The 13745-nt window shown below is 42.8% G+C and overlaps 1 protein-coding gene across 1 annotated transcript in view; it reads right to left on the bottom strand.

The window, feature by feature from the left end:
* Nucleotides 1-13745, bottom strand: part of LOC115126396 (protein FAM193B-like) — a 46264-nt gene that overhangs the window by 15713 nt on the left and 16806 nt on the right. The window contains 1 exon segment of the mRNA XM_065019997.1: nt 4653-4842. Within this exon segment, the coding sequence (XP_064876069.1) occupies nt 4653-4842 (190 nt within the window).

The following is a 13745-nucleotide window of genomic DNA, read 5'->3' as shown; positions in this document are numbered from 1 at the left end:
CATCTTGGCCATGTTCTGTTATAATCTCCACCCGGCACAGCCAGAAGAGGACTGGCCACCCCACATAGCCTGGTTCCTCTCTAGGTTTCTTCCTAGGTTCCTGCCTTTCTAGGGAGTTTCTCTTAGCCAACGTGCTTCTACACCTGCATTGCTTGCTGTTTGGGGTTTTAGGCTGGGTTTCTGTACAGCACTTTGAGATATCAGCTGATGTACGAAGGGCTATATAAATACATTTGATTTGATCTTCAACGAGGAACAAGCAAAGTATGTTACGCTAGTTAGCTAAGTGCACCACATATACATGCTCAAATGCGTGTGTGTGTGTGGGGGGGTATATATAAAAAAACACAGACGACACGCCAACCATGTCTCACCTTCCTCCCTGCGCTTCGTAACCACAGAAGGATGTCCATATTTGACCAAGTACAGAGGACATTGTAGTAAACTAAAACAGAGGGACTCTAGCTCTGCTTTCTTTTTGTTGGCTCCAACTCATTTCTACCTCGAATTAATCATTTTGGGAAGTTTTTCCTTGGTAAGCCCGTCACATAATACATTAATAAAACTAAAATCAGACCTTCACTACCTGCCTGTATTTTGTTTTGTTGTCTCCTGACCCCTCCTGTCTCAGCCTCCAGTATTTATGCTGCAGTAGTTTATGTGTCGGGGGGCTAGGGTCAGTTTGTTATATCTGGAGTACTTCTCCTGTCCTATTCGGTGTCCTGTGTGAATTTAAGTGTGCTCTCTCTAATTCTCTCTTTCTTTCTCTCTCTCGGAGGACCTGGTCCTAGGACCATGCCTCAGGACTACCTGGCCTGATGACTCCTTGCTGTCCCCAGTCCACCTGGTCCTAGGACCATGCCTCAGGACTACCTGGTCTGATGACTTCATGCTGTCCACCTGGCCCTAGGACCATGCCTCAGGACTACCTGGTCTGATGACTTCATGCTGTCCACCTGGCCCAAGGACCATGCCTCAGGACTACCTGGTCTGATGACTTCATGCTGTCCACCTGGTCCTAGGACCATGCCTCAGGTCTACCTGGCCTGATGACTCCTTGCTGTCCCCAGTCCACCTGGTCCTAGGACCATGCCTCAGGACTACCTGGTCTGATGACTCCTTGCTGTCCCCAGTCCACCTGGCCCTAGGACCATGCCTCAGGACTACCTGGCCTGATGACTCCTTGCTGTCCCCAGTCCACCTGGCCCTAGGACCATGCCTCAGGACTACCTGGCCTGATGACTCCTTGCTGTCCCCAGTCCACCTGGCCCTAGGACCATGCCTCAGGACTACCTGGTCTGATGACTCCTTGCTGTCCCCAGTCAACCTGGCAGTGCTGCTGCTCCAGTTTATTATTATTTGACCATGCTGGTCATCTATGAACATTTGAATATCTTGGCCATGTTCTGTTATAATCTCCTGCTGGTTATCTATGAACATTTGAATATCTTGGTCATGTTCTGTTATAATCTCCTGCTGGTTATCTATGAACATTTGAATATCTTGGCCATGTTCTGTTATAATCTCCTGCTGGTTATCTATGAACATTTGAATATCTTGGCCATGTTCTGTTATAATCTCCTGCTGGTCATCTATGAACATTTGAATATCTTGGCCATGTTCTGTTATAATCTCCTGCTGGTCATCTATGAACATTTGAATATCTTGGTCATGTTCTGTTATAATCTCCACCCGGCACAGCCAGAAGAGGACTGGCCACCGCTCATAGCCTGGTTCCTCTCCAGGTTTCTTCCTAGGGAGTTTTTCCTAGCCACAGTGCTGCTACACTTGCATTGCTTGCTGTTTGGGGTTTTAGGCTGAGTTTCTGTACAGCACTTTGAGATATCAGCTGATGTAAGAAGGGATTTATAAATACATTTGATTTGATCTAGGTAGGCTATAGCCTCCATTGCTGGAATGACAGTCCTATTGAAGACAAGCTGCTCTAGCTAACGTTAGCCTAAATGTTTCACTGCCTATTTCACCAGCTGTGGTATTCTTCATCCCTGTATCCCACAAAACAAAATGAGCTAGCTAACAAGTTCATGTTAATTCATTGAGGAAAGAGAATCCCCTTCGTCTGTGTGTGTATGAAAACATTTTTCATCTCTGTGACAATTTACTTTATTGTTAGAGCCAAATAAAAAAGACTGATAAAGTACTGAAACATGTTTTTTCTCCCTCGGGGTTAGATGGGGAAGGGCAGGCTCATAGATCTGGAGACCAGCACTGGATCCAAGATGGCCGTCACCATGGAACCCTCAGCTTAGGTAAGAGTGATGACCTAGTAGTTTGTTAGTGATCTCTGTGTTCGTTTGTCTCAAGCTCTGTCAGGTTGGATGGGGAGCGTCGCTGCACAGCTATTTTCAGGTCTCTCCAGAGATGTTCGATCGGGTTCATCAAGGCGGTGGCCCGTTCCTGTAGGTTCATGCTCTACAACATCCGCAGAGTACGACCCTGCCTCACACAGGAAGCGGCGCAGGTCCTAATCCAGGCACTTGTCATCTCCCGTCTGGATTACTGCAACTCGCTGTTGGCTGGGCTCCCTGCCTGTGCCATTAAACCCCTACAACTCATCCAGAACGCCGCAGCCCGTCTGGTGTTCAACCTTCCCAAGTTCTCTCACGTCACCCCGCTCCTCCGCTCTCTCCACTGGCTTCCAGTTGAAGCTCGCATCCGCTACAAGACCATGGTGCTTGCCTACGGAGCTGTGAGGGGAACGGCACCTCAGTACCTCCAGGCTCTGATCAGGCCCTACACCCAAACAAGGGCACTGCGTTCATCCACCTCTGGCCTGCTCGCCTCCCTACCACTGAGGAAGTACAGTTCCCGCTCAGCCCAGTCAAAACTGTTCGCTGCTCTGGCCCCCCAATGGTGGAACAAACTCCCTCACGACGCCAGGACAGCGGAGTAAATCACCACCTTCCGGAGACACCTGAAACCCCACCTCTTTAAGGAATACCTAGGAGAGGATAAAGTAATCCTTCTCACCCCCCTTAAAAGATTTAGATGCACTATTGTAAAGTGGCTGTTCCACTGGATGTCATAAGGTGAATGCACCAATTTGTAAGTCGCTCTGGATAAGAGCGTCTGCTAAATGACTTAAATGTAATGTAAATGTTCAAGTCCGGGCCACTCAAGGACACAGTCCTTTAGGTGCCTTTTGGCAAACTATATAGTCCATCTGTAAATAGCCCACCCAATCTTACCTACCTCATCCCCATATTGTTTTTATTTACTTTTCTGCTCTTTTGCACACCAGTATTTCTACTTGCACATCATCATCTGCTCAGCTATCACTCCAGTGTTAATCTGCTAAACTGTAATTACTTCGCTACTATGGCCTATTCATTGCCTCACCTCCTCACGCCATTTGCACTCACTGTATATAGACTTTCTTTTTTCTATTGTGTTATTGACTGTACACTTGTTTATGTATAACTCTGTGTTGTTTCTGTCGCATTGCTTTGCTTCATCTTGTCTCAGTAAATGAGAACTTGTTCTCATCTGGTCTACCTGGTGAAATAAAGGTGGTGATCTGGTCTACCTGGTGATCTGGTCTACCTGGTGAAATAAAGGTGGTGATCTGGTCTACCTGGTGAAATAAAGGTGATCTGGTCTACCTGGTGAAATAAAGGTGATCTGGTCTACCTGGTGAAATAAAGGTGATCTGGTCTACCTGGTGAAATAAAGGTGGTGATCTGGTCTACCTGGTGAAATAAAGGTGGTGATCTGGTCTACCTGGTGAAATAAAGGTGGTGATCTGGTCTACCTGGTGAAATAAAGGTGATCTGGTCTACCTGGTGAAATAAAGGTGATCTGGTCTACCTGGTGAAATAAAGGTGATCTGGTCTACCTGGTGAAATAAAGGTGATCTGGTCTACCTGGTGAAATAAAGGTGATCTGGTCTACCTGGTGAAATAAAGGTGATCTGGTCTACCTGGTTAAATAAAGGTGATCTGGTCTACCTGGTTAAATAAAGGTGATCTGGTCTACCTGGTTAAATAAAGGTGATCTGGTCTACCTGGTTAAATAAAGGTGATCTGGTCTACCTGGTTAAATAAAGGTGATCTGGTCTACCTGGTTAAATAAAGGTGATCTGGTCTACCTGGTTAAATAAAGGTGATCTGGTCTACCTGGTTAAATAAAGGTGATCTGGTCTACCTGGTTAAATAAAGGTGATCTGGTTAAATAAAGGTGATCTGGTCTACCTGGTTAAATAAAAGGTGATCTGGTCTACCTGGTTAAATAAAGGTGATCTGGTCTACCTGGTTAAATAAAGGTGATCTGGTCTACCTGGTTAAATAAAGGTGATCTGGTCTACCTGGTGAAATAAAATAAATAAATATAATCCCCCCCCGGAGCCATGTGTAGCTGTATAATATGGCTGATGTGTAGCTGTATAATATGGCTGATGTGTAGCTGTATAATATGGCTGATGTGTATAATATGGCTGATGTGTAGCTGTATAATATGGCTGATGTGTAGCTGTATAATACTGTAATGTAGCTGTATGTATTTCACCCCACAATGACATCACAACACCCCACAATGACATCACAACACCCCACAATGACATCACAACACCCCACAATGACATCACAACACCCCATAATGACATCACAACACCCCTCCATCACTACTATACATACCGCGTTGTGTCCGAAGAACTCACAGTAGCAGCAGTCACAGTACTTCCCATCCTTCTGGTTGTTTGAGGAGGAAGCACAGGAGCTCCTCTCAGAACTAGAGTCCTCGTCCTCTCCCTCCTCCAGCTCCGAAGGGGGGTGACACAACCCCCCCGCCCCGTTAGACAGCTTATGTCCTTTACACGCCTGGTCCCTGGAGCATGGACAAGGGATGCAGAGAACAGACAGACAGACCATGCTTAGTGAGGTGACATTTTTAATTGAGCAGTGATGACGGGTAGAACCACGACCATGTGTCATCACTAGATTCTAGAGCAGTGATGACCGGTAGAACCACGACCATGTCTCATCACTAGATTCTAGAGCAGTGATGACCGGTAGAACCACGACCATGTCTCATCACTAGATTCTAGAGCAGTGATGACAGGTAGAACCACGACCATGTCTCACCACTAGATTCTAGAGCAGTGATGACAGGTCTAGATTCTAGAGCAGTGATGACCGGTAGAACCATGTCTCATCACTAGATTCTAGAGCAGTGATGACAGGTAGAACCTTCTCATCACTAGATTCTAGAGCAGTGATGACAGGTAGAACCCGACCATGTCTCATCACTAGATTCTAGAGCAGTGATGACAGGTAGAACCACGACCATGTCTCATCACTAGATTCTAGAGCAGTGATGACAGGTAGAACCAGACCATGTCCATGATCTCTAGAGCAGTGATGACAGGTAGAACCAGCATGTCTCATCACTAGATTCTAGAGCAGTGATGACAGGTAGAACCACGACCATGTCTCATCACTAGATTCTAGAGCAGTGATGACAGGTAGAACCACGACCATGTCTCATCACTAGATTCTAGAGCAGTGATGACAGGTAGAACCACGACCATGTCTCATCACTAGATTCTAGAGCAGTGATGACAGGTAGAACCACGACCATGTCTCATCACTAGATTCTAGAGCAGCAGCGATATTTCACTCTTTATTTGTCATTAAAACAGTCTCCATATACAGTATACTTCCCATTCATTTTATTCCCAAATGGTACAGGGGGACAATCAGAAATCGACTCTAGGGTGTAAAACAGCATGATCATTACACAGATGCACCTTGTGCTGGGGATAATAAAAGGCCCCACTGAAATGTCCAGTTTGTTCTCACAGCGCCACAGATGTCTCATGTTTTGAGGGAGCGTGCAATTGGCATGCTGACTGCAGGAATGTCCACCAGAGCTGTTGCCAGAGATTTTATGTTAATTTCTCTACCATAAAATTTTGTTTTTTGAGAATTTGGCAGTGTGTCCAACCGGCCTCACAACCTCAGACCACGTTGTAACCACACCAGTCCAGGACCACCACAACCTCAGACCACGTTGTAACCACACCAGTCCAGGACCTCCACAACCTCAGACCACGTTGTAACCACACCAGTCCAGGACCTCCACAACCTCAGACCACGTTGTAACCACACCAGTCCAGGACCTCCACAACCTCAGACCACGTTGTAACCACACCAGTCCAGGACCTCCACAACCTCAGACCACGTTGTAACCACACCAGTCCAGGACCTCCACAACCTCAGACCACGTTGTAACCACACCAGTCCAGGACCTCCACAACCTCAGACCACGTTGTAACCACACCCGTCCAGGACCTCCACAACCTCAGACCACGTTGTAACCACACCAGTCCAGGACCTCCACAACCTCAGACCACGTTGTAACCACACCAGTCCAGGACCTCCACAACCTCAGACCACGTTGTAACCACACCAGTCCAGGACCTCCACAACCGGCTTCTTCAACTGCGGGATCATCTGAGGAGTATTTCGGGAAAAACTCATTCTGATTGGCTGGGTAAAATCTTTGAAATTGTTGCATGTTGCGTTTTTATTTAGTGTATATCAACTTCCATTATTATACTAGACAAGGTGTCTATTACTGTACATTCCATGAAAACAACAAACATCAACCTATCAACAGAACACCATTACCGTAGAAACATCAACCTATCAACGGAATACCATTACCGTAGAAACATCAACCTATCAACGAAACACATTCACCGTAAAAACATCAACGGAACACCATTACCGTAGAAACATCAACCTATCAACAGAACACCATTACCGTAGAAACATCAAGGAACACCATTACCGTAGAAACATCAACCTATCAACAGAACACCATTACCGTAGAAACATCAAGGAACACCATTACCGTAGAAACATCAACCTATCAACAGAACACCATTACCGTAGAAACATCAACCTATCAACGGAACACCATCACCGTAGAAACATCAACAGAACACCATTACCATAGAAACATCAACCTATCAACGAAACACCATTACCGTAGAAACATCAACCTATCAACGAAACACCATTACCGTAGAAACATCAACCTATCAACAGAACACCATTACCGTAGAAACATCAACCTATCAATGGAACACCATTACCGTAGAAACATCAACGGAACACCATTACCGTAGAAACATCAACCTATCAACGAAACACCATTACCGTAGAAACATCAACCTATCAACGAAACACCATTACCGTAGAAACATCAAAGGAACACCATTACCGTAGAAACATCAACCTATCAACAGAACACCATTACCGTAGAAACATCAACCTATCAACAGAACACCATTACCGTAGAAACATCAACCTATCAACGGAACACCATTACCGTAGAAACATCAACCTATCAACGAAACACCATTACCGTAGAAACATCAACCTATCAAAGGAACACCATTACCGTAGAAACATCAACCTATCAACGAAACACCATTACCGTAGAAACATCAACCTATCAAAGGAACACCATTACCGTAGAAACATCAACCTACCAACGAAACACCATTACCGTAGAAACATCAAGGAACACCATTACCGTAGAAACATCAACCTATCAACGGAACACCATTACCGTAGAAACATCAACCTATCAACGGAACACCATTACCGTAGAAACATCAACCTATCAACGGAACACCATTACCGTAGAAACATAACCCTATCAACGGAATACCATTACCGTAGAAACATCAACCTATCAACGGAATACCATTACCGTAGAAACATCAACCTATCAACGGAACACCATTACCGTAGAAACATCAACCTATCAACGGAATACCATTACCATAGAAACATCAACCTATCAACGGAATACCATTACCGTAGAAACATCAACCTATCAACGAAACACATTCACCGTAAAAACATCAACGGAACACCATTACCGTAGAAACATCAACCTATCAACGGAACACCATTACCGTAGAAACATCAACCTATCAACAGAACACCGTTACCGTAGAAACATCAACCTATCAACGGAATACCATTACCGTAGAAACATCAACCTATCAACGAAACACATTCACCGTAAAAACATCAACGGAACACCATTACCGTAGAAACATCAACCTATCAACAGAACACCATTACCGTAGAAACATCAAACTATCAACGAAACACCATTACCGTAGAAACATCAACCTATCAAAGGAACACCATTACCGTAGAAACATCAACCTACCAACGAAACACCATTACCGTAGAAACATCAAGGAACACCATTACCGTAGAAACATCAACCTATCAACGGAACACCATTACCGTAGAAACATCAACCTATCAACGGAACACCATTACCGTAGAAACATCAACCTATCAACGGAACACCATTACCGTAGAAACATAACCCTATCAACGGAATACCATTACCGTAGAAACATCAACCTATCAACGGAATACCATTACCGTAGAAACATCAACCTATCAACGGAACACCATTACCGTAGAAACATCAACCTATCAACGGAATACCATTACCATAGAAACATCAACCTATCAACGGAATACCATTACCGTCCATCAACCTATCAACGAAACACATTCACCGTAAAAACATCAACGGAACACCATTACCGTAGAAACATCAACCTATCAACGGAACACCATTACCGTAGAAACATCAACCTATCAACAGAACACCGTTACCGTAGAAACATCAACCTATCAACGGAATACCATTACCGTAGAAACATCAACCTATCAACGACATTCACCGTAAAAACATCAACGGAACACCATTACCGTAGAAACATCAACCTATCAACAGAACACCATTACCGTAGAAACATCAAACTATCAACGAAACACCATTACCGTAGAAACATCAACCTATCAACGAAACACCATTACCGTAGAAACATCAACCTACCAACAGAACACCATTACCGTGAGAAACATCAACCTATCAATGGAACACCATTACCGTAAAAACATCAACGGAACACCATTACCGTAGAAACATCAACCTATCAATGGAATACCATTACCGTAAAAACATCAACGGAACACCATTACCGTAGAAACATCAACCTATCAACGAAACACCATTACCGTAGAAACATCAACCTATCAACGGAACACCATTACCGTAGAAACATCAAAGGAACATCATTACCGTAGAAACATCAACCTATCAACGAAACACCATTACCATAGAAACATCAAAGGAACACCATTACCGTAGAAACATCAACCTATCAACGGAATACCATTACCGTAGAAACATCAACCTATCAACAGAACACCATTACCGTAGAAACATCAACCTATCAACGGAATACCATTACCGTAGAAACATCAACCTATCAACGAAACACATTCACCGTAAAAACATCAACGGAACACCATTACCGTAGAAACATCAACCTATCAACAGAACACCATTACCGTAGAAACATCAAGGAACACCATTACCGTAGAAACATCAACCTATCAACAGAACACCATTACCGTAGAAACATCAAGGAACACCATTACCGTAGAAACATCAACCTATCAACAGAACACCATTACCGTAGAAACATCAACCTATCAACGGAACACCATCACCGTAGAAACATCAACAGAACACCATTACCATAGAAACATCAACCTATCAACGAAACACCATTACCGTAGAAACATCAACCTATCAACGAAACACCATTACCGTAGAAACATCAACCTATCAACAGAACACCATTACCGTAGAAACATCAACCTATCAATGGAACACCATTACCAGTAAAAACATCAACGGAACACCATTACCGTAGAAACATCAACCTATCAACGAAACACCATTACCGTAGAAACATCAACCTATCAACGAAACACCATTACCGTAGAAACATCAAAGGAACACCATTACCGTGAAACATCAACCTATCAACAGAACACCATTACCGTAGAAACATCAACCTATCAACAGAACACCATTACCGTAGAAACATCAACCTATCAACGAAACACCATTACCGTGAAACATCAACCTATCAAAGGAACACCATTACCGTGAAACATCAACCTATCAACGAAACACCATTACCGTAGAAACATCAACCTATCAAAGGAACACCATTACCGTAGAAACATCAACCTACCAACGAAACACCATTACCGTAGAAACATCAAGGAACACCATTACCGTAGAAACATCAACCTATCAACGGAACACCATTACCGTAGAAACATCAACCTATCAACGGAACACCATTACCGTAGAAACATCAACCTATCAACGGAACACCATTACCGTAGAAACATAACCCTATCAACGGAATACCATTACCGTAGAAACATCAACCTATCAACGGAATACCATTACCGTAGAAACATCAACCTATCAACGGAACACCATTACTGTAGAAACATCAACCTATCAACGGAATACCATTACCATAGAAACATCAACCTATCAACGGAATACCATTACCGTAGAAACATCAACCTATCAACGAAACACATTCACCGTAAAAACATCAACGGAACACCATTACCGTAGAAACATCAACCTATCAACGGAACACCATTACCGTAGAAACATCAACCTATCAACAGAACACCGTTACCTAGAAACATCAACCTATCAACGGAATACCATTACCGTAGAAACATCAACCTATCAACGAAACACATTCACCGTAAAAACATCAACGGAACACCATTACCGTTAGAAACATCAACCTATCAACAGAACACCATTACCGTAGAAACATCAAACTATCAACGAAACACCATTACCGTGAAACATCAACCTATCAACGGAACACCATTACCGTGGAAACATCAACCTATCAACGGAACACCATTACCGTGGAAACATCAACCTATCAACGGAACACCATTACCGTGGAAAATAACCCTATCAACGGAATACCATTACCGTAGAAACATCAACCTATCAACGGAATACCATTACCGTTAAACAAACCTATCAACGGAACACCATTACCGAAAACACCATTAATACCATTACCATAGAAACATCAACCTATCAACGGAATACATACCTGGTTAAATAAAGGTGAAACACATTCACCGTGGAAACATCAACGGAACACCATTATCATCAACCTATCAACGGAACACCATTACCGTAGAAACATCAACCTATCAACAGAACACCGTTACCGTAGAAACATCAACCTATCAACGGAATACCATTACCGTAGAAACATCAACCTACCAACAGAACACCATTATAGAAACATCAACCTATCAATGGAACACCATTACCGTAAAAACATCAACGGAACACCATTACCGTTAAACATCAACCTATCAATGGAATACCATTACCGTTAAAAACATCAACGGAACACCATTACCGTAGAAACATCAACCTATCAACGAAACACCATTACCGTAGAAACATCAACCTATCAACGGAACACCATTACCCGTAGAAACATCAAAGGAACATCATTACCGTAGAAACATCAACCTATCAACGAAACACCATTACCGTAGAAACATCAAAGGAACACCATTACCGTAGAAACATCAACCTATCAACGGAATACCATTACCGTAGAAACATCAACCTATCAACAGAACACCATTACCGTAGAAACATCAACCTATCAACGGAATACCATTACCGTAGAAACATCAACCTATCAACGAAACACATTCACCGTAAAAACATCAACGGAACACCATTACCGTAGAAACATCAACCTATCAACAGAACACCATTACCGTAGAAACATCAAGGAACACCATTACCGTAGAAACATCAACCTATCAACAGAACACCATTACCGTAGAAACATCAAGGAACACCATTACAGAGAAACATCAACCTATCAACAGAACACCATTACCGTAGAAACATCAACCTATCAACGGAACACCATCACCGTAGAAACATCAACAGAACACCATTACCATAGAAACATCAACCTATCAACGAAACACCATTACCGTAGAAACATCAACCTATCAACGAAACACCATTACCGTAGAAACATCAACCTATCAACAGAACACCATTACCGTAGAAACATCAACCTATCAATGGAACACCATTACCGTAAAACATCAACGGAACACCATTACCGTAGAAACATCAACCTATCAACGAAACACCATTACCGTAGAAACATCAACCTATCAACGAAACACCATTACCGTAGAAACATCAAAGGAACACCATTACCGTAGAAACATCAACCTATCAACAGAACACCATTACCGTAGAAACATCAACCTATCAACAGAACACCATTACCGTAGAAACATCAACCTATCAACGAAACACCATTACCGTAGAAACATCAACCTATCAAAGGAACACCATTACCGTAGAAACATCAACCTATCAACGAAACACCATTACCGTAGAAACATCAACCTATCAAAGGAACACCATTACCGAGAAACATCAACCTACCAACGAAACACCATTACCGTAGAAACATCAAGGAACACCATGCAATTCAACCTATCAACGGAACACCATTACCGTAGAAACATCAACCTATCAACGGAACACCATTACCGTAGAAACATCAACCTATCAACGGAACACCATTACCGTAGAAACATAACCCTATCAACGGAATACCATTACCGTAGAAACATCAACCTATCAACGGAATACCATTACCGTAGAAACATCAACCTATCAACGGAACACCATTACCGTAGAAACATCAACCTATCAACGGAATACCATTACCATAGAAACATCAACCTATCAACGGAATACCATTACCGTAGAAACATCAACCTATCAACGAAACACATTCACCGTAAAAACATCAACGGAACACCATTACCGTAGAAACATCAACCTATCAACGGAACACCATTACCGTAGAAACATCAACCTATCAACAGAACACCGTTACCAGTAGAAACATCAACCTATCAACGGAATACCATTACCGTAGAAACATCAACCTATCAACGAAACACATTCACCGTAAAAACATCAACGGAACACCATTACCGTAGAAACATCAACCTATCAACAGAACACCATTACCGTAGAAACATCAAACTATCAACGAAACACCATTACCGTAGAAACATCAACCTATCAACGAAACACCATTACCGTAGAAACATCAACCTACCAACAGAACACCATTACCGTAGAAACATCAACCTATCAATGGAACACCATTACCGTAAAAACATCAACGGAACACCATTACCGTAGAAACATCAACCTATCAATGGAATACCATTACCGTAAAAACATCAACGGAACACCATTACCGTAGAAACATCAACCTATCAACGAAACACCATTACCGTAGAAACATCAACCTATCAACGGAACACCATTACCGTAGAAACATCAAAGGAACATCATTACCGTAGAAACATCAACCTATCAACGAAACACCATTACCGTAGAAACATCAAAGGAACACCATTACCGTAGAAACATCAACCTATCAACGGAATACCATTACCGTAGAAACATCAACCTATCAACAGAACACCATTACCGTAGAAACATCAACCTATCAACGGAATACCATTACCGTAGAAACATCAACCTATCAACGAAACACATTCACCGTAAAAACATCAACGGAACACCATTACCGTAGAAACATCAACCTATCAACAGAACACCATTACCGTAGAAACATCAAGGAACACCATTACCGTAGAAACATCAACCTATCAACAGAACACCATTACCGTAGAAACATCAAGGAACACCATTACCGTAGAAACATCAACCTATCAACAGAACACCATTACCGTAGAAAC

This window comes from Oncorhynchus nerka, linkage group LG6 (assembly GCF_034236695.1).
Source record: "Oncorhynchus nerka isolate Pitt River linkage group LG6, Oner_Uvic_2.0, whole genome shotgun sequence".
Classification (NCBI taxonomy): domain Eukaryota; kingdom Metazoa; phylum Chordata; class Actinopteri; order Salmoniformes; family Salmonidae; genus Oncorhynchus; species Oncorhynchus nerka.
Note: the sequence above shows the minus strand (reverse complement) of the source record. Positions and strands in the feature narration are given on the sequence as shown.